Source organism: Anabas testudineus, chromosome 1 (genome assembly GCF_900324465.2).
Source record: "Anabas testudineus chromosome 1, fAnaTes1.2, whole genome shotgun sequence".
Classification (NCBI taxonomy): Eukaryota; Metazoa; Chordata; class Actinopteri; order Anabantiformes; family Anabantidae; genus Anabas; species Anabas testudineus.
In genome coordinates this window covers 4,742,183-4,768,604 of record NC_046610.1, presented here as the reverse complement: position 1 = coordinate 4,768,604, position 26,422 = coordinate 4,742,183, and the positions used below count along the sequence as shown (strand labels likewise).

General features: G+C 38.9%; 1 protein-coding gene across 1 annotated transcript; it reads left to right on the top strand.

Moving 5' to 3' along the window:
* The first annotated feature begins 853 nt into the window (after positions 1-853).
* Positions 854-26,403, top strand: LOC113162613 (dynein heavy chain domain-containing protein 1-like). The gene is given in 48 exon segments (XM_026360850.1): positions 854-871; positions 1,502-1,554; positions 1,753-1,889; positions 1,891-2,208; positions 2,435-2,632; positions 2,742-2,945; positions 3,065-3,175; positions 3,426-3,582; positions 3,768-4,022; positions 4,302-4,445; positions 4,790-4,895; positions 5,218-5,450; positions 5,553-5,796; positions 5,994-6,151; positions 6,502-6,627; positions 6,720-6,996; positions 7,197-7,324; positions 7,498-7,696; positions 7,784-7,872; positions 8,032-8,260; positions 8,420-8,545; positions 8,651-8,748; positions 8,863-11,968; positions 12,079-12,169; positions 12,303-12,462; positions 12,564-12,846; positions 12,980-14,495; positions 14,741-14,846; positions 15,339-15,453; positions 15,550-15,736; positions 16,296-16,398; positions 16,742-16,870; positions 17,074-17,265; positions 18,013-18,432; positions 18,562-18,985; positions 19,147-19,239; positions 19,347-19,502; positions 19,940-20,118; positions 20,636-21,664; positions 21,752-21,926; positions 22,025-22,099; positions 22,450-22,675; positions 22,870-22,961; positions 23,061-23,210; positions 23,409-24,037; positions 24,187-25,271; positions 25,379-25,438; positions 25,720-26,403. Coding segments are annotated over 44 exon segments (13,515 nt in total). The 5' UTR covers positions 854-871; positions 1,502-1,554; positions 1,753-1,839; the 3' UTR covers positions 24,616-25,271; positions 25,379-25,438; positions 25,720-26,403.
* Positions 26,404-26,422: the final 19 nt, after the last annotated feature.

The following is a 26,422-nucleotide window of genomic DNA, read 5'->3' as shown; positions in this document are numbered from 1 at the left end:
ACATTATAGCAAAGAGATCAGATTCTAATTTCAAACTTTACAGCACTTAGAGGAGTTAATGACATAGTTGTTGTTGTCATCTGGGCACACGGTGGAGGTTTGCTATAGTTTTCACGTCTTTATCAAACTTTTTCTGTGTTTCAGTGGTAAAAGAGCATCTGTTTCTAAATGCCATAGCAGGAACCACAGGTGTTTAACATTGATTTGCTCAGCAGACATCTTGAGTAAGAAAAGCAGGTTGTTATCATAACGGTGGCTCTGTGCCGTGTGTCTTACATATAATTTAGTAGTAATTAGGATTATTGATAACACCTGCGAGTCAAAATGTGTTGAACTATAGGCACATGCTCTAAAATTGAGTGCAAATGTACAAGTACTTTAATACTGTTAAATGTGATACTGTTGATTACCTGAATGTGCAGGTCTAGTTCAGATTTATGTGAATCATAAAATATATATTAAAACAGGGCCCAAATATCTCTATTATCTCTATCTACTACTAACTACTTTGACAGGTGTTTAAACCATAATAACACATGCATAACATTATATTAAGACTCACCATCTGCAAACCTAGTAACTACTAAGTCAAAGTAACAGAAGCAGCTGAAGTACATGTTGCACAGGCAGCAGGAGGATTTTTAGCGTTATTTCCTTTACAACAAGCAGCTTTTATCCCAATAAATGAACCCGTCCGTGTAGAAGTTTAGGAGTTTTCGGCTCAAAGCTGCAGATTCAGCGGAAGTTACTGTGCGTCACCGTGGTAACGAGCCGTGGCAACGAGGCGTCACCGCGGCAACGAGCCGTGGCAACGAGGCGTCACCGCGGCAACGAGGCGTCACCGTGGTTACGAGGAAAACTTCTCAGACAGGTAAGAAAGTTCAGTTTGATTTCTTACGGTGTTATTTAACGTGATCCACTGGGTTTAAAGTACTTAGTCTAAGTGTAAGTGCCACTTTCTGTTTACTAGTTCTCTTATTCTGTGAATTTCAGGTGTATTAACAACAGGTGTTAAGTTGCAGAAGTGTAACGTAGCTACTTCTTAGTTAACGTTAAGCTTTGCTATGAGATTAGCATAAACAGCTAACGCTAGCTAGTAAACTACTTGTTTAAAGTTGTGCTACTCTTCTTGTCTAAAAAAGTACTCCACTACAAGTAGAAGTATCACCTTTACTTCTTTACTTCAGCTGGAGTAGTCAAACTTCCTTGTACATAAGTACAAGTACTCTACTGAGAGAACAACATATTTTAAACCGTGAATTTGATGCTCTAACGTAAATGTGAAGGTGTCCAGACCTTTTTTTTTGACAAACTGTTAAAAAGTAATTATTACAGTAATTACTACAATTTTAAGGACCAAGATTTGCGTTACCATATAGACTTGGTACAGTATGGGACACTTAGCAGGTAAATGTGCAGTTGACTTCACCAACTTTATTCCACTGGCAGTTGGTTCCATAATAAAAAAGCATTATTATAAGTTGGCTATATTTTTGTTTAGGAATCTACATCTATAAACCTGGAGTACTACCTGGAGTAAGATGTACAATACAGGTACAATGAAGTGGAGTAAAATCTGTATAAAGTGGAAATTGTGGATGACACTGCCAATAAATGTATTTAAGAACCTGCCACCTAATCTTAAAGATATAGGAAAGGACATGATTCTGACAGAGATGTTGCCAAGTGCATTATCCTGGATTTAGGAATGATTCTTGTCTTTTTAAGCATTCATTTGTTTGTTCCTTTCAGAAATTCCAGAGTGACTTCCTAATGTAGACTGGTGAGATAAAGATTGTGGTTTCTAAACCTGCTGTTAATCAGAATGTGATCAGCAGCATGATTGCTGCCACATCAGTTGAAAGATCTTGTGATGGGAACGTTAGAGAGAAAAGACATTAGAAGACATGAATCCAAGGATAAGAAAAAGGCATACTCTCCTGATGTGACCTTGCCACCTCTTTGCACGGAGCCACCGTGTTTCTCATCAGGTTTTGTGGCTAAGCCTCTGTTCAGTCGCCCGCCCATCCTCCAAAATGTCCCCTCGGACAGGCCGTTATCAGTGGTGGAACTTCCTCGTCTTATAGCCCAAGTAGGACCTGGAAAAGCTATAGATGACACAAAATGGACAGAAGGACCCCGACTAATGGCCTCAGCATTAGGGACTGACTTACCAATCAGAACTACTGCTGAGTCGTCAGCACAAAGGTACACGGGGTAATTTAGGTTGTTTTAATTTCTTACGTAATGGCAGCACTGTTGCTATGCTATTTCAGTAAAAATGAGCATGATGAATGAATGATTATGGTATTGGCTTAGTTATATCTTGGTAGGTCATGTGATCATATTTTTAAGATGTAGTTTCATCCTATATTATATGAACTCTATTACACTCTAATTTTATTCAAATTTTGTTCACTTTTGTTCGTTTCAGTTTTGCAGAGGTAAATGAACCATTAACACTCACAACCAGTGATGACAAAAAGATTAGCATTGTAAAAGATGAGAAAGTGCCAAGACAAAATAAATGTCCCCTCACTGGCACGGAGGTTGTTCAGATCTTCACCCAGAAAAAACACCTGACGGAACTGAAACTTTGTTATCTGAAAGAAGTGAATGGAGACTCTTACAGGTACAACCCATATTATTCAGGCCTCTGTATGTCTTCTCATGTAGTAATCATATTTTATTGTACTGTATATAAAAAACTATGAACTTACATTGATGTATCCAATTTTTAGGCCCTATGACCTACAAGTGGTCCATTCCAGTGAGGCTGGCTCTGAGCATTACATCTTCTCACCTAATTATGTGTTACATGTGACAGAGAGGGGTTATGGAGGACTTGTCAGTCTGGCAGAGTGGTACAGAGAATCTGTGTTGTGGACTGCTCTGCAGAAAATCCCATTTTTTAGGTGCTTCAGGCTGCAAAAAGCTTTTACTTGGTAAGTGCATATACTGTAAGCTGTGCTGTGTTGCTTATTACCTACTTGCATGTTGGGTTTTGAATTTTTTTTTGTTTTTTTCTATCCACATTTTTCCTCGACATGTTTGTTTGTTCCAGGTGGCATAGAAATATCCGTAAAGTATTATTTCAGCGCAGGTGTGAGGATCTGCAGGATATGCTACTTATAGCTGTACCTCAGTTCAGAAGTGCTCTTCATCTCTTCACTAGGTGAGGTGGAGTAACTCTAAGTCTTGAATCACAGTTACAGCACTATCGATTCCTGAGAACTGCTTTGTAGCATGCATGCGATAGTGTTAATGTTATCTTTCTTAGCTGTTTTGGTGTAATAATAAGCCAGTGATTTTGAATTACTCCAATGTGAGGATGTGACTCTTAGATCCTGAGTGTAGGACTTAATTTTCGCTTTAAAAACAGATGTTCAGATTCAGATCCAGTAATATTGCTGCATGCTTTACAGATTAATTGAAGATCTGAAGGAAACACACTTGCTGCCCCTGGACGAGTCTAAAACATACACATTGCTTGAATTCAAGAATGTACTGATAACTAAGCGTCAGGAATGTCTGCAGATGCTGAAAACGTTATCACAGTATCGCATGGCCATCCTAAATGTGGTACTGCTTACTTTTTTCTAACATAATAGAAAACTATAACAAACTGAAACTTATGAAAAGTGTAATGATAATGTTATTATTGATTGTGTTAATGACTGCAATGCATTAAGTGTGTGCCGTTTCTTTTTCATATGTAAAATGTCAGAGCAAGAATGAAATCACTTTAGTTACTATTTCATCTCCAGGTGAAAGAGAACAGCTATAGGACACAACAGGAGTTGCAGTTGCATATGGGATATGCAAAAAAGCCAAATAAATGCTATGAGCCCATTCATCTCCACCTGGCTCACCAGCAGAGGCTAAAGAAAGAGTTGGCTCAGTCTGAAAGCATCTTGCAGAAACTGGGAAACTTTGCTCATCTAATCAATCAAATAACTATGCAGAGTCTGGTCACAGTTATTAGAGATGATGTCATTTCTTTTCTCAACAATGTTTTAAAGGTGACAAAAAAAGTATTAACTTTTATTTATGTAATAGTGTTCTGCTTGTAAGACACAAACCATTTTTATAAAAAGTGATCATACGCACATAAACATATTTTTGCCTCTAATAATTATAATATCCATCAGTAATATACTTAATACTTAATTGAAAGCTATTAATACTTAAATTATTATGGAGCACCACTACTACATAAAATATCATGAAATAAAATGTTCACAACAAATGTCATTAATATGTATTTCACTGAATGCTGTTGATATATTCTTGTCTGTTAGAGAAAGAAACCTCAGCAGTGTTGTCTCTTCAACACTGAGCTGTGTTTCAGTGCTAGGAGTGAGCTGACTGTGGACCAACCAATACATCTGTTTCACGAGGCAGTGAGTGAAGCACTCCTGACTGTTGGTGACACCATAGTTCAGGTAATTTACAAATTATGACAGTTACAGTTACACCTACAATCATATCACATAATATTATTCAGTTCAGGCTACTGGGTAATTTTAAGGTTCCTGGAAATATGCATCGTTTTTGTGACAGTAGGTGATAGTCACAAAAGTTATCACACTGATATTTTTAGATCGGAACCAGAAGGTATGAATATGTCCTAAAGGTTAATTTGCACAGATTATATGATTAATTAAAAATAAATCCAACAGTTATATAGGTTTAATACACACATGCACGTTATACATACAAGTTTGTATGTACACATACAATATAATATGTCTCTTTTCAACCTAATAAAACCTTTTCTCTCTCGAAGATGTGTGAGACTAGTGGATTCTTCCTAGAGATCAGCAACAAAGTGCTTCGCTCTGACTTTGATCATGATTTAACATCTCACCTTATTGAGCAATCTGTGAGAACAGGTATGACCATTTGCATTATTGCGTTATTGTTGGTCTTCACATTTTACTGTTCTGATTTTAGTGGATTTGAGATTCTGCTAACCCAATTTGAAAATGTCTAGCCTAAATTTATCATGCCTATTAGTATGTCAGGGTCATGTTTCAGGCCAACACCAACAATGGAAAATCTAATATCGTATTGAACAGATTATGTGAGTTGCTGCATGGAGCAGTGTGGTATGATGACAGCAGTGGTGCAAATATCTGGTTCATTATGTTTTTGTAATTTTTTTATTTTTTATTTTTTGCTGTAGAAAAAGTATATAATTTTTTTACTTTCCAGGGGAAAATCAAGACAGTAATGGAATAACTAGTAGAAGAAAATTTTGTTGCTGGCGATTGCTCAGAGACTTGTCAGACCACGGGCTTGTGCTGCCAAAGCAGGCCTCACTAATGGGGCAAGGCACCATGGTGCATGGTTGCTTCTATCCTCTATTTAAGACACAGCTGGAGTGGCAGATCAGCATCAGTGACATTACAAAACACGCTGAGAAGGAGCTGACCAAAAGCATGCAGGCAAGACAGTCACTTAATTCATAATTAACAATTAACAAAGTAAAAAAGAATTTACACAACCTGCTCATATGTTTCTAGTAATTCTCACTATTTTTTGAACAGAAAGCGGAACTGGAAAATCAACACCTTTTAGAGAGCCATTCATGGTTGGTGGACATCTATTTGTTCATTAGTCAATGGACTCAAGGCCATTTGGAGTCCATGAAGGGTCAGCCTGCATTGCTGTATGAGGAGCACATTAAGAACGTGCGCCTATGGGCTGAAAGAATCAATACAGTTCCTTCGTCAGTATCTATATCCAACCACCTGTTCATCACTCATTGCTCCCAAATAAAGGAAACTTTAGGTATGTTTACACTGCATAATATCCGTAACTAGGTGAGTAGCAGATCCCTGATGAAAAATGCTTTCGGTCAAATAATTAGTAATTCAAACAAAACTAACAAACAAAAGATTAATGAAACAAAATTTGTTAAACTTGTGATATATTTTGTGGTCTTGATATTATAGTTGCTTTTATACTCTTTACCTTTGTTTCTTCAGGGCGACAACTGAGGTTAATTGAGGAGAAAGTACTAGAGCAGCTATCTGAGCAGATAAAGCTACACTCAGAGGAGCTAATAACAGACTTGGAGAGGGTTTCTGCTGAACTCAAAATGGAACCTCAAGACTTAAACAGCCTCTCAAAATATGCTTCTATGGTATAGAAAATATTTAACCTTTTTTCATGATAATATATAAATGTTATAAAGTACATAAATATATACAAAGAAGAATTCACTTTTGGTCACACATTTACTTATATTTAGTTTATCATCCCTGCAGTGTCAGAAAGGATTGAGTTTATATGTGGATTGGGTTTCAGTTGTCAAATAGTCTGCTAGATAACTAATATAATATATACATTTAGCAAATACATAAAGATAAAGATTTAACCAAGGTTGCAGTTGTATAGATTTGACCTTCTATGTTTTTGGGATGGGAGTTGTTATACATTTTGTTCTGACATGCAAACACTGGTAAAAAGATAAAAGTGTTTTTCTCTCTGCAGGTGAGGGAATCTGTGAGAATGTTGTCTGACACGCAGAAACGATTAGAGTATATTCACTCCCTACAGAATACTATCTGTGTAAACTACAGGAAGATGACTGAGCAGGAGCTAACTTTGGAAGAAAAGGTCTACAGGCATACAACTGCTATTTATTCACATGTCAGATTATGGCTTTTTACACTGCAACGAGTAGGCTTCTGTTTGTCTTCTCTGTTTAGATGCTGGGATTGTGGGATTGCTTTATTCCCCTGTTGAAGCAAGCAGACAGCATTGTGTGCCACCGTCTCCCATCAATGGCTAATGCACTGGACACAATGTTCTCATTTTTGGTATGTGACCTTAAAAACATAGTCTCTAAAGCTACATCTGGGCCCTTTGTTGATCCATCCCAGAATGCTAAAGAGATGGTCACCAAACTAAACCACATAAGCGAACATTGCCACCACCTTAGTGCAAAGCTGGAACAACTTGCTAGGAACTGTCAAAACCTACAAGGTGAGATTTTATAAACTGTTGATAAAATGTGTTGATACATAATTTACAGGCTTAAAAAAGGTGAAGTACTTAGTTTTGACCACATTTATTTTATACAAGAATAATAATTAAAGTAGGAACAAATAGAGGAAGCATGGAAACATGGTTTATTTAACTTATCATATTCTTATCACACTTTTATGTTGGTTGCCTCCCATTAGAACATACAATGGATTTGACCAGTCTGACAACAGAAATTCAGAAGGTCAAAGCCCGTAAAGAGTTGTGGGAGCTAATAGCTATGTACACGACATGGATGAAAAAATGGAAAGAGATGCTTTTCATTGAGGTAAACACCTCAGCTTAACACTTATTATGATGTATTTTAATATCTAAATGCAAACACGTAATTGTAATAATTAATAATCTTTATGATATTTTATTGAACTTTAGGGAAGTCGTGCATTAACACATGCTAAACGCTGTTATTCTGAGCTCTTATTTTTTCATATTTTCTGTTAGGTTGTGGTGTCACAAGCTCAGGAAAAAGTTGCCAAGTGGAACGAGCAAGCCCTGTCTTTAACAAGTATTATACCTAACCATGATCCAGTGTTGCAGGAGACTTCAGAAATCCTTCAACGCTTAAGCCATCAGCTTGCAGTCATGGCTAAGCTACAGAGTCCCACACTCAGACAAAAACACTGGAGAGCTATTTTTGAAGGTCAGACACTTTGCCCATACAATAGCACATGCGTACTTTGGGAACCACAGCATATCTGAAATCATCAAAATATATTCCAACCTGCAGGGATGGGCCTAATGTATGTCCCAGAGAAGGTGACTATTGCTGAACTGATGTCACAAGAACTTGACGTTCACCAGAAACTAATTACTAAGGTAATAATGGGTGACATAATAGGTATGATCTACAAAATGGCTGTGCTACTGAAAGAGGAAGGGGTTAAATAATTTGTTCCAAATTGACTCAGTAAATAACAGCCTATTCTTATATTTTACTGACTACTTACTTACTGTGTGTACCTTTTACTTTGTCAGATATGCAGGGATGCACAAGCAGAGTGTAATATGGAGCAGACCTTCCAAAAACTTCGGCAGGGATGGGAAGACAGACTCTTCTGGCTGGAAAAATTCACTCTCCCTTCTTGGCAGCATTGTGAGCCACAACATGCATTAACAGACACACAAACACGAGCAGAGGTCATGGTTTCAAATCTTCAAGCTACCAGTCAACGCTCCCACAATGAGGGAAGATTCACCATCACTGGTGAGACAAAATTAAAAGCTATTAGTTTATTAATACAATTGTAGTCATTGTAACTATGCTTAATGAATTACTTATTTGGCTCAGTTCCTAGTGTGGAATGTATGAAACCAATATTCTGCTCATAGGTTTCTTGTAATTGCTATATTATTTCTCAATCAGGTCTGGATATATACTGTGCTGATATAGAAAATGATAGGATGACTCTGTCCGTCATGCTAAAGTCCCCTTACAGTGTTGAGTTCAGGCTACATATGGAAGATTGGATACAATCACTAAAAGAGCTTGGTAAATCAGATATTATGGAAAAAAAGATCTTAAATACTTTCTCTAAGTTTAAAAACAGTTTGAACACACTTGTAAGAATACAATGCATTTTTTTTATGTTAATAGAGCAGCTACTTGATTTGTTTGAAAGATACCAGCGAATGTGGGCCTTCCTAAAGAAGATGTTTAATGAAACATTCTTTAGTGTTCACAGAGTGGATCTGGTATGTGTCTCCCTATGTCATCATAGTCAAACATATCTAATTTTTGGAGTGCTTTAAAACTGATACATTTCAGAGTTCACTTGTCAGACTAATAATGTTTTGTATTTCTTATAGCTGCAGCAGTTCCAACCAGTTGATGAGACCTATAAAGAAATTATGCAGTCAGTATCAACCGACCCTCATGTGTTGAACTTTATGTATTCCAAGAAGACAACTGATAAATTTTATGGTAGTAGTCTTTGCAAGATTCTCATTGATGGACTGTCTACAATGGAAGCTATTTCGAACCAGGTTGTGGATCTCCTGGATGTCCTGTGTGAACAATTTCCAAGACTCTGGTTTTTGAGTGACAGAGAAGTAATAGAACTGCTGTCCTTTCACCCAACACCTTTTTCTCTGGAACCCTTTGTACGCAAATGCTTTAAAGGGATAAGGTCGCTCGAAGTAGATAGGAAAAGAAACTGCAGTAGAAAGGGTTGTACTGCAACATCTGAAAGCCACAGAGAGATGAAGGTGCTGGGGATTTTTGCCAGTTTCCAAGAGCACATTACCTTTCTATCTCCTATAGAACCAAATCTCAATACCCTGGTTTGGCTGAATGTCTTTGAGAAACAGTTAAAGTTGACCATGGTACAGCTCTTGAAAAAATGTGCTGCTGCACAACACCAGCTTGAACCATCCAGTCAAGATTTGGCATGTGATAAGAAAGTTAAAGACATACTGTGCCACATTGCCAGTAACAGTAAAAATGCACAGCCTGTGCTGGATCTGCTATCTGAATATCCTCTTCAGTGTCTGTTGGTGTCCGAGGAGGCCATATGGTGCAGTGTCATTCTGCAAGCTTTCCAGGAATCAAACACAGTAAAGCTGAGTAGCATTAAGGCATACAACTCAACAAAATTGAAAAATCTTGTCCGTTCCATAACAGATGCTAAAAGTGAATCTCTGGTTTCTAAATACATGATGAAGTGTCTCCGTGCTTTAGTGCAACTTACAATGAATCATGCACAGCAAGTAGCTCAACTCATGGAGGTACGAGGTGTGCTAGAGTCATCTTTTGAGTGGCTAAGTATGATGAAGTATCGCATGATCTCAGAAGTCCAGAGTCAGAAAGGCAATGATAATACGGCATGTTACGTGGATGTTTTAGGCCATAGTTTCCAATATGGCTTTGACTATTCTGGTCCAGAAGATTGGGTGGTGCATACTCCTTCCACAGATCGGGCAGTACTTGGAATTCTCCTTGCTCTGACAAATTACAGATGTGCATTTGTAAGGGGACCTTGCATGTCTGGAAAGAATCAGACCGTGGTGCAGTTAGGAAAAGCGCTAGGGCAACAGGTTGTTACTGTACAGTGTTGTCCAAGCATGAAACCTGGTATTGTTCAGAAGATGCTGTTGGGCGCTCTCTACACAGGAGCATTGCTCCTGTTGGACTCTGTGGACTTACTGACACAAGGGGTCTTGTCATCACTAGCACAACATTTAGTAGACATAAACAAGTCCCTCTCTGATTTAACAAGAAATAAAAATGACAGCTCAAAGGACTGGGATGTGGACGGGATCACCAACTGCACAAACAAAGTTGTTCCAGAATGCCATATGTTATTTGCAGGGAAAGTATTTTCTGCCAACCTCAGCTATGGATGTGTTCTCATCTCATCAAAGAAAGATACATCAGAGGTTCCACCAAGTCTGCGGTTTGCAACCAGACCCATTGCATTAACCCATCCAGATTATGGGATCATTGCAGAAGTATTGCTTACTTCAATTGGTTTCTCAGAGGCCATTTCTTTAAGTCGGCGCCTGGTGTCCTTCATCAGTTTGGCAAAGGATTCCCTCTGTCTGCCTGATTTTGTCTCTGATGACCAGTGTTGCTATCTTGTTGTCTTGCAAAAAATTATCTCTGCCTCTGAAATACACTTACAAAATAGTGTAAGACAACAAGACATTTCAGATGACCTTAAAGGACTGGCTGCAGAACGAACTAATCTTATGTCTTCACAGAATGTGCCTGCCACAGGTTTTGGGACAAACAAGAATGAAACTGGAATGACTTTCAGGGCACAAAGATCTCATTTGTCAGTCATACGAGGACTGATGGAGGAGACAGCCATTGTCAAAGCAATGCTTTCTGTATTATTACCTGTTCTATATGAACACAAGAAAGCCTCACAGTTCAACATCATTTTCAAGGATGCGTTCCCTTTAGCATGCCAGTTTCCTCTTTTCCAACAATATATTGAAGAAGGGGAAAAAAAACAACTCAAAGATGCAGTTGCAGAAGAATTACAAAAGAAACATTTTCAACCTGACACTGAAATCATTAACACCACCCTTACACTCTATCAGACTTTGAAATTCTCTCAAACAGTTCTGCTTATAGGCCCCACCGGTTGTGGAAAGACAACCTGTTATTGTGCTCTAGCTGTAGCACTCAATAGTCTGGCTGCCAATGCAGTGGAATATGAATTTGAAAATGGCCATATGGTTAAGGGAGATACTCTAAAGACAGACTCGCAAATTTCAAATTCTAACTGGAACTTTGTTGACAGTATGGTCTTATTTCCTAATGCCATGTCCCATGAAGAAATATTTGGCTGTTTATGTGCGAAACGTGGATGGCAAGACGGAGCTCTTACAAGAGTGCTCAGAGATTCAGAACAACGTGAAAACGTATGTTCTAAACTCTGCACCAATGACAAGAAAACACCAATAGTAAAATGGCTGGTACTTGATGGAGAGCCTGTGGGTCAGCCTGGTTGGTTGGATTACTTAACCTCACTGTCCAATCCTGAGGACCCATTTCTCTTTCTATCATCTGGTGAAAGACTTGCACCATCCAGATTACATTTTAAGCTATTAATTGAGGTCACAGACCTAAGTGAGGCAAGCCCGTCTGCAGTGACTCGCTGTAGCCTTGTTCATGTCAGAGCAACTGATCTGTGGAAGGCTGTGTGGAAAAGTGAAATTGATGTTTTCTATTCTGAACACAGACTAGATCAAGGCACCTTCAAAATGTGGAATAATCTGGCTGAAGATCTTTTTGCCAGAACTCTTAGTTTTCTTAGGCAGAATCCCTCAAATTCTACAATGCATATTAAAAACCACTGTGGACTGCAAGAAATCATGTCATTTGTTCGAATACTGCGTGCCCTCCTACAACAGTTTGGAAAGGAAGAAGGAAAAACTCAAGCAGTACCACAAAGAAACAGCAGAGGTATAATCATTACTCATGAAAAAAATAATCTTTGATAAATGTGTAGTCTTGTTTATGTCATTAAAACTATGTCTCCCCCCAAACGTGTCTACACGGAACTGATACACCAGATATAGACGTCCCATGTAAACATGAGTCGCTGGCCAGAGATCTTTTTCTGGTGGCTTATATTTGGGGATTTGGTGGACATCTACATCCTTGGTAAATTAACTTGCTATTGTAATATTTTACTGTTACTATTGTAACACTTTGTTTTTTTTTTTATCAAAATATGTAATCAAGGTCTCCAAACTGAATATCCATTGTCATTGGTCTGTTTCTGTTTTTATTTCAGCCATTGGCCACACTTCGACTTGCTAGTCCGTGAAGTGTTGTTCAATTGCAGGTACAAAATTGTGGTTCCTGATACAGAAAGTGTGTTTGAACACTTTTTTAGCATTAACAATATGATGTGCCCCAAGAACACATTGTTGACAACTTCCATTACTCCCAAGGTTTGTGCTCAACATTCTATCTACTGTAGTGACAATATATAGTACAAATGTTAACCATCACACTTAAATTGTTTAACTGTGTCCCTTATGTACTTATATAGTATGGGAAATACACCTATCTTCTGAACCTAATGTTGGAGGCAAACCAGACGGTGTTGCTGGCAGGAGAGCCTGGCTCTGGAAAAACCACTCTGTGCCAGACTTTGCTGAATTTTGACAAGCCACACATCAACTTACCAGGCAGTCCCCTTTTGAGCTCCAAAGCCCTGCGCAATATACTGAATAACATCAGCTGTCAGAAGTACTGTAAAGCTAATTTGGATGCTGCAGTTAAACAGCCAAGGCTGCTTCTGTTTGTGGATGATTTGCATGAAGCCCCTTGTGGTGAGTAAGAAATATATAACTAAAAAAAACTAAAAAAATCACCGAAGTGGAAGTAATGCGAACAAATGTCCATCTGACTTTGTACTTTGTCAAGCTTTATAGGATTAATATTTCTTGTTGTTCCCATTAATAGATGTTTTTGGGAGGACATCCATGGCTTTAGAGTCGCTACGAGAGAGTATGTCAAGGGGAGAGATTCTGACTGTTGATACCTACTGCTTCAAGTTGTTGAATTCTCGAACCATGGACTACATGGTTACCTGTTGTGTCTCTGGACTGGGCGGTCGTCTTAATAATGTGATATCCTCTCGGCTTTTACGCCTGTTCTCTATCTTTGTGCTCCCTACCCTGTCTATAGATGTTATATTGTCTATTCATTCTCCTAGGCTACAAGTCTGGCTCAAAGAAATGCCTTTTATACAGAATGGGGAGGATGTGGCATATCGTATTATCACTGCAACAAAAAATGTCTATCATGCAGTATCTGACCAATTTCAGCCTACCAGGCAAAGGCCCCAGTTTGTGTTTTCTCAACGTGACCTGCATAAGGTTTTTCGGGGGATGTACCTGTGGCAGCCAAATATTGCAACCACAGGGATAATGCAGAAAAATAAGTATGCACTATCAGGGTCTGCAGTATCAGTTCTTAACATAGTACACCTTTGGATGCATGAGTGTATACGTACGTTCAGCGATAGGTTATGCTCAGAGGATGAAACCAGAACTCTTGGATCACTCATAGCCAAGGTGGCAACAGCCCACTTTGGAATTCGATTGGTTGAGGAGGCCCAACCTGACAGTAACGACATCCCACACGTGGTCACAAGCCATGCTAATCACACACTATCCACAGAAACAGCAGGGATGTCTAAGCAAACAGATCAGTGTCCAGAAACACTAAGTCCATCGCAAGAGCCAGAACCAGCTGGACAGTCAGAGCTGAAGAAAGACAATAAATTGACTAAACCTTCCCTTCTACTGGAAAACATTCTCTCAGAAGAGGCAAGCCTAAAAGCTCTTCAACTTATAGAGGACGTAATGGCTCAGTTTGTATATGGTCCTGAAATCTTAGAGTCCTTGAATTCATTGGATCAGCAGCACAATTTCAAACATAGCTCTTCTTACAGCAAGCAAGACCTTGATGCGCTACTGCAGAAGCTGTCTGATCTCATTGATAGAAAAGAAGAAGGCCATGGACATCATTATGAAAATAACTATAACACTAGTTTCAGATACGTAGTAAACAGACAAAGAGTGAGTCAGCTCTTCCATGTCCTCAGGGCTTTGCTCATACCTGGAGGTCATGGAGTATTGATAGGCTCAGACAAAGGCACAGGCCGTAAAACCACTGTGCGTTTAGCTGCGTATCTTACAGGCTACCAGTTGATGGAGGTACATTGTGGTAATGAGAATAAGTTGCATGAAATCTTAAAAGAGGCTGGGAATCAAACTAGAGTGAATGGAGGTAACGTTATCATATTGGTCCATGAAGAAATTAACCAGTCTGTTAGAGAAGAACTATTGGTGGCGATGGCCCATAGAACCTATCCAGCACTCTGCACAGATGAAGAACTGAGGAGCCTTATTTCTAAAGTAACAGCTGTGAACTACTCAAGAAAATACCTTATGGACAGTTGGATGTTTGAGAGGTAAGAGGTAATGTCTAATTGATGCCTTACGCAGTATGTTAGAACATTTAGCCATTACCACTCATCCCATTCAAGTTGTTTTATTTTTGGATGCTTTAACAGACTGGCTAGAAAAGAATGTAATTTCTATTATTCAGTGCAAATTTGTATGTAAAGTGTATGTAATGCTAATATTAACAAGGACAGGAAAAATGTATTACATTTATGGAAAGATGATTGTGTGTGTGTCTGTTTTTTGAACAAAGGTACTTGAGTCAAGTCCACAGAAATGTCCATGTGTTCCTGTTGATGTCCCTTACGATGCCAGACATCAGTGAGACACTTGCATACAATGGAACTAGTGGTTTGAATGTCAGTATTTTCTTGGTATTATAGTGCATTTCTTTGTGCTGGTATTCCATAACAACAGTTCTTTATAGGCCACATTCAAACAAACGCAACACCTACATTTCAAGAAATATTTTGCAGGCAAGTTGTGATCAACCATGGAAGCTTACATTTTTCATATGAAAAATGTAAGCTTCCATGGTTGATCACAACTTGCCTGCAAAATATTTCTTGAAATGTAGGTGTTGCGTTTGTTTGAATGTGGCCTATATGTATGTGAGGAAATCAGACATAGGACAGCCAATACCCCTTTACTAGGGAATAGGATGCTCTGTAGACCTACTGTCACATCCCAGCCAGTGAGGTCAACATTTAGCCTATGCTTAGCCTATTTTAGCCTGTGTTGTTGAGTACATAGTCTTGCATAATATGTACAGGTTGCACCATTATGTGATGTCTGTTTTAATTTTAAATATTAGGCTTTAAATTGATCACTTTTTATCTTTTATCTTCCAGGGACAATTGACCAAGGCCTTGAGCCTCAGTTGCTGTGTTGAGTTGTACAAGCCATGGACCAACCAGTCCTTATTGGAAGTTGCTGCTCAGTGCCTCAGTACCAGCCCTCATAAAAGTGAGTTAGACCAATTAGTCTGTGCTTAATTATTTGATTTGTTATTAAAGTCCTTTCTTAGCTGTACCAAGACATTTCCCTTTTCTTGTTATTTAGTTGAGCGAGAAGGCTCTAAAGCCAGTCAGTCTGTGGTTATGGCTGGAATACATCAATCTGCATATCAGTATGCATCTGTCCTTCTAAGAGCCCAGCCTTTCGGCCCTCACACTTACATGGATTTCATTGCCCACTTTGTTTACATGTGCAACCACCTGCACAAACATTGGCACGGCCAAGCAGACAGGTAATTGGAAATTGAAGGTTTGGCAGTTTTTTTCCACTTTTCTATTGTGTTTCCATTGTATTTCTGTTCATATACTAATAAATGTTTGATCTAGCTTTTGTCTTATAAAGTAGCTCCACAGTGTACCTACAGGTAACAAACAAAATAGGTTGTACTATAAATTATCATACAGGCCAACACAATTGCACCTCAAACTACATCTTGAATAATATTTGACATAATCACAAAATAATAAAAAAAAATAGTAAAAAACTTCACAAGTCCACATATGTAGTGCTGCAACAAAAAAAATATTAGAAAAAGGATGTGTATGTATCATGGGATTACACGGGCCTTTAGAGCTAATCTAATATGTAAACAAAAGACAAATAAGGATGATGATAAAGGTCTCTGGCATTTCCTAAAATGTTCATAGACCATTTTCATTTTATTGCTTAAAGTATGAATTTTACTGTTTTTCATAAGAAGAAGAAACAGGTTTACCTTCAATAACTGTGGCAAGACTGTGAAATACAGGGCAGTGTGTGTGCTTGCATTACATTATTTTATTGTTTTTCAGAGTTGCCTACCTTCTGGCTCATTTGGATGAGATGAACACTACAGCTGAAAACTTCAAACATAATTTAAAAAGACTGCAAGATAAGGTTGCTGAGACACAGCAGGTATTAAAGAGCAACTCAGCTTATGCTGTTTAAATATTCAGTAAAATGAAGAAACAATATTGACAGCCACAAAGTTAGAAATTATTTACTACACTGTAAGCAATATTTTACACTGTACCTCAGGACTTACATATGCTAGCAAACACAATATGTACCACTATGTTCATTATTATAATTCTGAGAAATCTTATCAATTTTTAAATGTATTTTAAGAGATATATTATGTTAAAATAACTTTTAACTGTGGCTTAAAATTTTAAAAATAATATTTTTTTTGTGAAACATGATAATTCATTTTATATATGTCCATTAATTCAATCTTCCTTTCCTATTTGTCTTGCAGTATGAGCAACAGCTCCTTAGAGCTATAGATGACCAGAAACGCTTGATTGAAGAAACTGAGGAGAAGTATGTGGTAGAGGAGAACAAGCTGCATCACCTGGAAGAGCAGATTAATCAGGCTCAGATAGAGGTAAACAGATTGATATCTGTATTCAGAATCATATAAATTATAACATATACTTATATGAAGCCAAATACATTTCTGAATAATTCACATTTTAAAAATCACTTTTTTTATTTTACCATAGGCATTACACCATGGACTTGAAATCCCTCTAAATAATAAATAAGGTTCACAGATAATGAATGTAATATTTAATGTATTTTTTCCAGGAGAGACCAATTTTCCAGGCAGGCCTCAAGATTCTTAAGTGTCTGAATCCATCTGACCTAGAAGAGGTGCGCCACTACAGAGATCCACCTGATGGGGTTGTGAAAATCATGGATGCTATTTGTTTGCTGTTTAATCAACCACCAGGCTGGGAAAGTTCTAAACAGCTTCTTGGACAATCCAACTTTTTCCAGGTGTGTGTAAAAAATATATACATTACATGTACATGTACAGTGGCAAAGTGTATGAAACCTTTGGAACCTGGTTTTCTGCAATAATTGATCATAATGTGTAGTCTGATCTTCATCTAAGTTGTAGGAATAGACAAAAACTTTCGGCCTCATTCACCCACTGTTCTTAAGAAGAAATTTTTTTTTAAATAACTAAGTCACTAATTATGCTACTAGATATGAAGCTTGCTGCTTTGTTCTGTTCCTGCAGAATTACAGATATAATTTTAGTTTTGAGTCCGGTGGAGTTTAAAAGGGGGTATGGACCATACTTCCTCACATAGCTGCTTTAGTTCAAACATTTATAGAGTGACTGGTGTGAATGGCTCTTTTTAAGTCATTCCACAGCCTCTCTTTTAGGTTGAGATGTAGGCTCTAACTGGACCACTCCAAAGATTCGCTTTGATGTTTAGAGCCATTGTTCTGCTGCATCACCCACCTTTTACTTTAATTGGTAGCCAGTCCCCAAGTCATTATTCTATAGGATACCTTGTATATGTTAAGTTGTCAAGCTGTCCATGACTCCCTCCACTGTATTTAAGAGACACTGAGCTGCTGTGAAATTACCTCAAAACTGACTTTCACACCGCATGAAGAATATGTCTGAGCTGAAGCATTTTTGTGAGGAAGAGTCTTGAACTTTGTGCAAGACTATTTTTTGAACATTGGTTGCTTAATGAATGGTCTCTAGCTAATATCACCTTTTCCCAGGAACTTGAATTTTTTGACCGCTACAGTGTGACAAATGAGCAGCTGCAGAAGCTGAGCCACATAGTTCACAGTCCCCAGTTTGTACCAGAGTCTGTGCGAGAGGTGAGCAAGGCCTGTGAGTCCCTCTGTCGATGGGTCCAAGCATTGTACGAGTGCTGCTGTATGCAACACCAACTATCAGTCAAGCAGCAATTGGAGGTGCAGGCCAGAGAGGTACGAGGTCAGCTGCACCTGGCCAAGCAGCACAAGGAGAATGCATGTAATCAACTAGACGATGTTGAGCTTCAGCTGCTGTTCATACAAAATGACCTAGAGGAGCAGCTGTTGGAGCTGCACAAATATAAGAGCATGGAAGAGAAAGCTACTAGAGTTGATGAGCAAGTGAAGATCCAGGTCAGACACTGGAATGCTGCTGCTAAGGTAAGATATCGTTTGATATTTTAATACTGTACATTGCACTTAATTTGATACTTTGAATTTATTTTTTATTTGTAATTATTTAATGTTAATGAAACAACAATGTATAACTTTTTATTTTATTCTCTTTAGGAGGCAGATTTACACAAGCAAAACATACCAGGAGATGCCCTTATCCTGGCTGCAATCATTGCTTACTTGGGCCCCTTTGCACCAGATATACGCACTGAACTACTGAGCAAGTGGAGAGAGCTATGTCAGACAGGACATATCAACATAAACCCCAATGACCCTAGAACTACCCTATTTACACACCCAGACCCTGTGCCTTCTTATTTTTCTCTTGGTTTTCCCATCTCTGTGTCTGAGAGGTTACAGCAGCCTCTGGGTCGTGCATTAGGTTTGAATGACTGGCAGCTTCAGGATACTGCATCTGCCAGACTTTTGGTTCAGCTCCTTCTATGGAGCTATAGAAGTGTCTGTGATCAGCATTGGCCTCTACTGGCAGACACTCAGCAACATAGTGAGATGGGCTGTCAGAGCTGGCTCACAACAGGTAAATCCATGAATTAACAAAAATAAAAAAGAAATTTGTATTCAAACTGCGTGCTGTGTAATGCCAAGTATAATTAAGGGCATGGGCTGTTGTCTACAGGCTCCATATAACATAGGATATAAATTGTAAATGGTATTTAAAGACTGATGTCTGTTCTGCAGCAGAGTATGCCAAACTTGAGACAGAGTATGGGATGGTGGTTTCTGCTGATGATTCTGAGCTGTTGGAGAAGCTGGACCAGGCTGCTGAGAAAGGTGAATTAGTGGACTGAAAACAAAATATGACATTTGATTATATTAGAATATGATGATATAGTCAACTTGGTACTTAATGTTAACTCATTCTGTTTCTGATTTTGCAGGTTTGAAAGTCCTGGTAACACATGTGGAGCATGCAGTGCCTAGTCCAGAGTTTCTGTCTAGATTAGTCCGTTCTGGTAAAAAGCATGTTCAACCATCCCACCCAGGGTTTTGCCTCTTCCTCAGTACCCAATTGCCTGTGCGACTGCTTAGCAATGGTAACAATAATTTCTCAATAGATGTTTAAGAAAAAGAGGCTCTTTTGTAGTTCGTGTTTTATGTTTAAAGTCAAATGGAGGTGGAACAACCTTTAGAGACGAGCCCTCAATGTGTGTAGCTCTCACTGGTTAACTGGCAAGCATTCAGCTTTCTTGTAGAGCACATGTAGTGTGTTTTGCATGATCTTTAAATCCCTCTGATAAAAAGAAATCAGTCTTTCAGTTAGTCAGCTACAGGGTTTGTTGTTCCTTCAAATTAATTTGTCACACTAACAAAATAAATAAACAGGGATTTGTCTTGGTAATTGGCTAAGATTCTAACATGGGGTTTAAAAAGAGAAACTAATGAACTGCACACTGTGGACATTTTCAAAATAAGCACTTACAACTCATTTGAAGGCAGTGGCCAACTATGTATTCTTGATTTTGTTCCTTAGAGATTCATCCAACCATCTTGGCTCAAGTACATGTGGTTGACCTCTCTCTCAGTTCAGAGGAGATCCAGGAGCTAATGCTGACACAGCTGCTGCAGTCTGAGTGTAAACAACTGCTGATTCAACACTTGAGGTTCCAAAATGAAAAACACTTGCTGCAGGAGAAACTGTTCAAAGAACAGGTGACAAGACTATCATTTACCAATACATCAAGCAAATTCTGTTTTGTCTAAATGCTCTTTTCAGTTTGCTTATTGATCTGACTGGTAGCAGTCTGGCTCAACAATTTGGTTTACCTTCGGCTAATCGTTTTTTGTATTTTCTAGTTATATATTTTGTGCCCACAAGCTGCAGCCTGGCTGACGAGTGCACTAGAACTTAAGAAATTAAACAATACAGTAATAAAGGAAAGATACTGCAAAGGGAGAAAACACAACCATCTATAGTCCATTTTGAAATAAGAAAATAGATTTACAACATGATGATTTTGGTTGATGTAACAACAAGCAAATGAATCCAAAGTTGTGGTGGTTGTGGTGAGGATACTGTACAGTACATCAATCACTGCAAGTTTTTGTAGATGATTTTGAGTGGTTTATCTGAAAAATAACATGCAAAAAGATAATGTACTTACAGTCGAGTATATGTTGTGCTTTGTAGCTGCTATACATCAGTTGACTGTGCGTATTCTTGTCATAGGATGCCCTTGTGAACTTCATCCTGCAGTCTAACACCTCACTGCTGCAGGAGTCTGATTTTCTGCCCAGTATGACTGTTCATCAAGAAGCAATAAAGAAACTGCAGACTGGGATCCAACAGTTGAGTGAGGAGCTGGAATATCATGAAACTCTAGTGGCAGCTCCTCGAAAATTAGTGAGACTGGCTGCTGCCCTGTACCAGGCTCTGCAAGATGTGTCTCGTCTTTCCCCTGCCTACTACTTTTCGCTACATAGCTTCATTGCAGTTATGCAAGAGGCCTTCATTGTGAAGGGCAAATCGCTAGCGTCACACACATTTGCAAAAGTCCTAGTGGACATAGTACCAGAGATCACAAACAGGATGGTAGCCCAGGTGCTGGCCCAATACAGGCCTTGTCTCTTCAGGAGCCACGTTGCTGTTCTGAAGCTGTTGGTGTCTGTGGCTCTGCTCCAATACAACGGAGACTGTTCTGAGGGTGAGAGGATGGCTTTACTCAGGGGTCTTCAAGACATAAACAATTCTGTCACTAATGTTCAATCCAGTCCCCCTTCTCATGCTGACTCACAGTTAATCAGTTCACTGCCCAACTGGATACCTGCTCATGTGCATCCAGAGCTCCTCTGCTTGGAGAATATCCCATCCTTCAGAGGGCTGATTACCTCTCTCTCCGCCTCCCCTATGCAGTGGCAGGAGTATCTACATTTCCCTTCATCTACTGTGACAGGTGCTGTTCCCTGTCGCTCTCACTCCCATTTGTCCCTGCTACAGCGGGCTCTCCTCTGGAAGACCATGGTCCCAAACTGCCTAGAGGGACTAGCTGAGGCCCTTGCTGCTTGCCATCTCTGCTGTAATGGACAGATTACAGAGTTCCCTCACACTGGAGACCCAGAGGCCCTCTCACATTATATTATCAAATATGAAGGACCCATAATTCTTGCCCTTCCCAGTGCTAGAGGGAATTCACGGACAAGCATTCAGCCTCTTTACTTAATAAACAAAATGGCACACTTTGTAGAACAAACGAAGAAGGTAAATGTGTTTAATTTTGTTTCAAGTTAATTGCTATAACCAGTGGAATAGTAATGTAGTTTGCTTTTCTCACTAAATATGTTTCAGGTTCAGGTGAAAGTCATTTCTTTGGGGGCTCTGTGTAAAAGAGATGTCATCCTTTCAGTAGTGGACAAGGCGGTTAATAATGGTCACTGGTTGGTTTTTAATGACTGTCACCTATTGGGGCAATGGGATAATAAAGTAGTGGCTCACCTAAGTCAGTTGAGCTCCACTTTCAAAGGTACTTAGGCTGTCAAGGGCCAATGTAAACTTGATTTGCATTATTCATTGTCACTAAGAGATCCTTAGATTACACCTGTCTCTTTCATTGCCTCCCAGATGAGCGACATTTGGTTCACCCATGCTTCCGATTGTGGTTTATTACTCAAGAACATGCAACATACTCCATTCCTGGTAGGTCTATAATTTTGCAATTAATGCTGTCTCCCTTTCAAGGTCACACATCAAAACTGCAGTTAAAGGAATGAGGTAGTCTTTTTAGTAGTAAACTAGATATATTTTACAATCCAGAAAGTCATTGTGGTTCATTACTTTTCATGCACAAATACACTTAATATTGGTGCGCATTCAGAGTATATTTATTTTTCTCTGTGTTAATCTCACAATTTTTGTGATCCAGTTTTCTCTGTTAATAATTACAAATCAGATTTTTTATTGGAGTTTATGTGATCATAACACTAATGTCTATTTGTCTTGGTTTTGCTCGCATTGTAATGGTGATTGTGATTTTTATAATTAAACAGCATCATTGAGAATGTGTGCCCTGCCTCTGGTCTGCGACTCTCCTTTGGATCTGAAGGAGGAGCTCAGCTGCTCTTTGAGACACGTGGCATCCATCATACACTGTCAGTCACTGTTGGGAGACACAGCAGACAACATGAAGCTCCTCCTCAGCTGTGCAATCTTCCACTCTGTCATATTACAGAGACAGACCTATAAATACTCTGGGCAAGGCAGAATCTATGACTGGTGAGAAAATGGGCCCATATTTACTATTTTAATGTGTATATAGAATAGATTTGCCGGTCATTCATTTAGTAAAATTAAGTACAGTATGGCCAACTCTTATATGATCACTTTGAAACTAACCACATTTTAAAATGGTGCAAATATCGTGATAGTGGCATTTGTCATTGTGCATGTGGATTGTTTCTGCTTCAAAGGAATCAGGAGGACCTCCAGGCTTTGGTAGATGCACACAATTGTATTGCCAGTCTGTGCCATAACAAGATTAAGGCTTTACAGTATATAGCAGGTGAGGAAGCATTAATGCATACATTAATACATACACATACATACATATACTCTCTACTATTACTGAATTATTTAACCTTGTTCTACTTTTCATTCAAAGTCAATCTAGTGCATGGTGGCCATGTATTAGACTCTGCAGACTTAGAGGTGGTGGGGAGTGTTGCCAAGACCTTCCTCAGCAGATTGCCACCCCTCTGCGGCAGTGGAGCAAAGATCCTTTCAAATTTTATCAGCAATCCTGGCCACTTTGGTAACCAAACAACTCTGAACTATCTCTAAGAGTTTTGTAGTTTGACTAATATTGTATGTCTTATATGCTAATTGAAAAGGAATCATTTAAAGAATTTTCTTTATTCTTACATTTTAAACAAACTTGCAAAGTGACATTACTATAATATTAAAATTATTATAAGTACATTGTATTAATTATGATGCTTCATGTCCTCAGATTTGTCTGGATTACTGCGAATTTTGGGTCAGGGTCTTCCGGATTTAGCAAACACCAGTGATCCTCTCATGCTGCGCTTCAGTGATGATGTGGCAGCTGAAATAATTAAGATCAATAGCCACAATTTGAACATACTACTGCAGGCCTCTCAGACTCCTTTAGGAAGACTGAGACATTTCTACACTCAGCTAAATAAGCCCAGTTTATTGCCAACCTACACCCATGCCAGAGATAGACTGGAGGCTCTGAAAAAGTACCTCACAGCTGCTAACCTCGCAAGCACAGTTAGAAATGCAGGAGCTGTTCCTCACAGTCCCCTGCGTGACTTTCTGCAGGATGAGTGGGATGATCTCATTGATTTGGTGTCCTCGGTCCTTTCACAACTCCAACAGCCCATTCAATACAGCACTCTGACCTTTGATTCCCTCTTGAAGCTCAATGACTTGTCTCGATTGGAGAGGAGGGCAGAGTTGCTCAGCGCTTATCTTTGGCACCACAACATTTCAGATCCACCTGGTGCCTACCGACTGTCTGCTTTCAAAAACGGCAGAGGCTTTCTGGTGGCAGTGATCAGGGAGGCAGCTCAAGTAAATTGCAAATATATCAGTGATATAGAACTCCATTTTCAGGTAAAGCATGCAAATCATGAAATGATTGTGAAATGGCCTTTCATGTTATTTTTTTAACCAGTGCGTAAAAATAGTTTATTTTCCCACTGTTATTATAATCATTTGCAAGTCTACCATGAGGATTATTTATTGTGCTCTTGTTCCTTCAGGTTTTGAATGAAAGCACATACCCAGCCTCACTTCCCTTGGATGCTGTATATTTGTGTGGCCTGGAGCTGAGAGGGGCATCGTGGAATACACAGCTAAGAGCTCTTAAGGACACAGTCTTTCTGCAGCCATACTTAATGCCCCTTGTTTGCCTCAAGGCGCAAGTCAGGAGCACAAATATCGCCCAACATACCAACCCTTGTAAAAGCTCTTATTTAACGGACACAACTAATGTTCAGCTCACAGATGCTTCTACATTGATAGCCCCTCAGTTACCAGTCTACTATTGCCCACTCTATCTGGATGAAGAGAGGGACACAGGAGACTGGAAGCTGGCAGATGCAAAAATTATCACTAAGATTCCCCTTCATGCCTGTCTAAATCCTGAGTTGTGTAGTTTGAGAAGGGTGAGGCTAGTGAGTACACTCTGACTAATCTGTCTGACCCAGCTGGTTTAATCATCTGTGATGCACCAGACTGACACCCTAATACACCAATGCAGTTATGATGCTTTCTGCCTAATAATTTTGCATTAAAAAGTCATTACAACTACATTACATGTAAAATCCTGTAAATTCCATTAAGCCAAAGCTGAAGGTTTGTGAACAGTAACCACACGTTACTGTATAATGTCTGTTTAAACATTATGTTTTGTATTGTTTTGAATGTTTTTTCATTAAAACACAATTTCTTAATGGATTTTAATAAAGTAGTAATTTGTATGCTCCAGCTGAGTTTTATAGTAATAATAATTGCTAGGCTGTGTTTATGTATTTAAAGTGTGAAATGTGAACTTCTGTGTTTTTACAACCACAGTTTGTGGTTTAATGTGCTCGTAGTTATAGTTATAAACTATATTCCACCAGTGTGTCCAGAAATGCTAAAATTTCACATATACTGCTGCTATATGTGACCTGCTATTTACAGCGGATAGGTATGCAGAGGAGAGAGGAGGTGTGTAACGAATGGCTGCCACATAGTAAACACTTATTTTGAATCCTCTAGGCAACATGGACAGGCATCATTATGAAACTTTTGAGAAGTTTGGGAACAATACATTTCTACTGCACCTTGACAATGGGAGGGCGTGAGTATTTTCGGTGTCTCTGTGTTTTGCTTCTGAGTTTTCTTGCGGAAATGGCTGGTATAATTGTTAGTTACTTGTGACTGTCTCTGGGTCTGTCCTCACTGCAGATTTGGGCGTCACTCCAAAGATGAGCCATCTATCCTAGCTCCACTAGAACAGTGCTGCAGGTACAAGCACTAATGCACAAAACATGATGAAATCTTTTTCCTAATTTTCCCTGTGTGAATGCATTAGTATTCTGTTAAGCACAGTTCAGTTTGTCCCAGTTTTATGGAATGATTCAAATATGTATTTGAGAAAAATATATAATAGAAAAGAAGGGCTGAATTCGCGGAGTGCAAGGAAGCGCCTATAATTACAAAATGAAAATGATCTCTTGCAATCATCAGACATCACGAGACACATCCATTACTCTTCTTTCACATCCTGTTCTGTTCTCTTTCCACAGAATTCGTCGCTCCACATGGCTACGCCTGAATCTCCTGTCTCTGTCTCAGTATTATCTCAGTGATGTCATGCGGGCTTCTCTCTCCCGAGATCCTCTTCATAGTGTGGCTCCACTGCTGTCGGAGCCCCACCTCACTGCTCTGGATCGGCGTTTGAAAACTGTGCTGGAGACTGTAAGTCGTTGTCAGCAGCAACGGCGTGAGACTGGCAGTGCCGATGATGTCATCTTTGATGACACTCCCTACTTGAAAGACGTGACTCTTGCTGTGTAGACCAACCTCACAACCCCTTAATGTAATACAGTATCTAATCTACGATTACCATACTGGTAAATAATGTCAGAGTTACATTAATGTCACTTTTAAATTCATACAAACTTAAATTGTATTTTGACATAGTCTGTGTATAAACCTCATATGAGTAAGACAAAACACGAGTTTAAAAATGCCTTATGTGGATGCTGCAGGATACATTAATAGATTGCAGGATAAAAATGGTAATGTAACATAAGAAAATTGAACATGATTTTCAGAATAATGAGAATTATATATATTACCAAGTTCTGGAAATTTCATATTGAAATACAAAAACTTGTAACTACTACTACTACTACTACTACTACTACTACGCCATTTAATTGGAAAAGTTGAATTGAATGTGATGAAAACAAAGGATAAATGCCATAAAGGAGGCATTCGATTCAT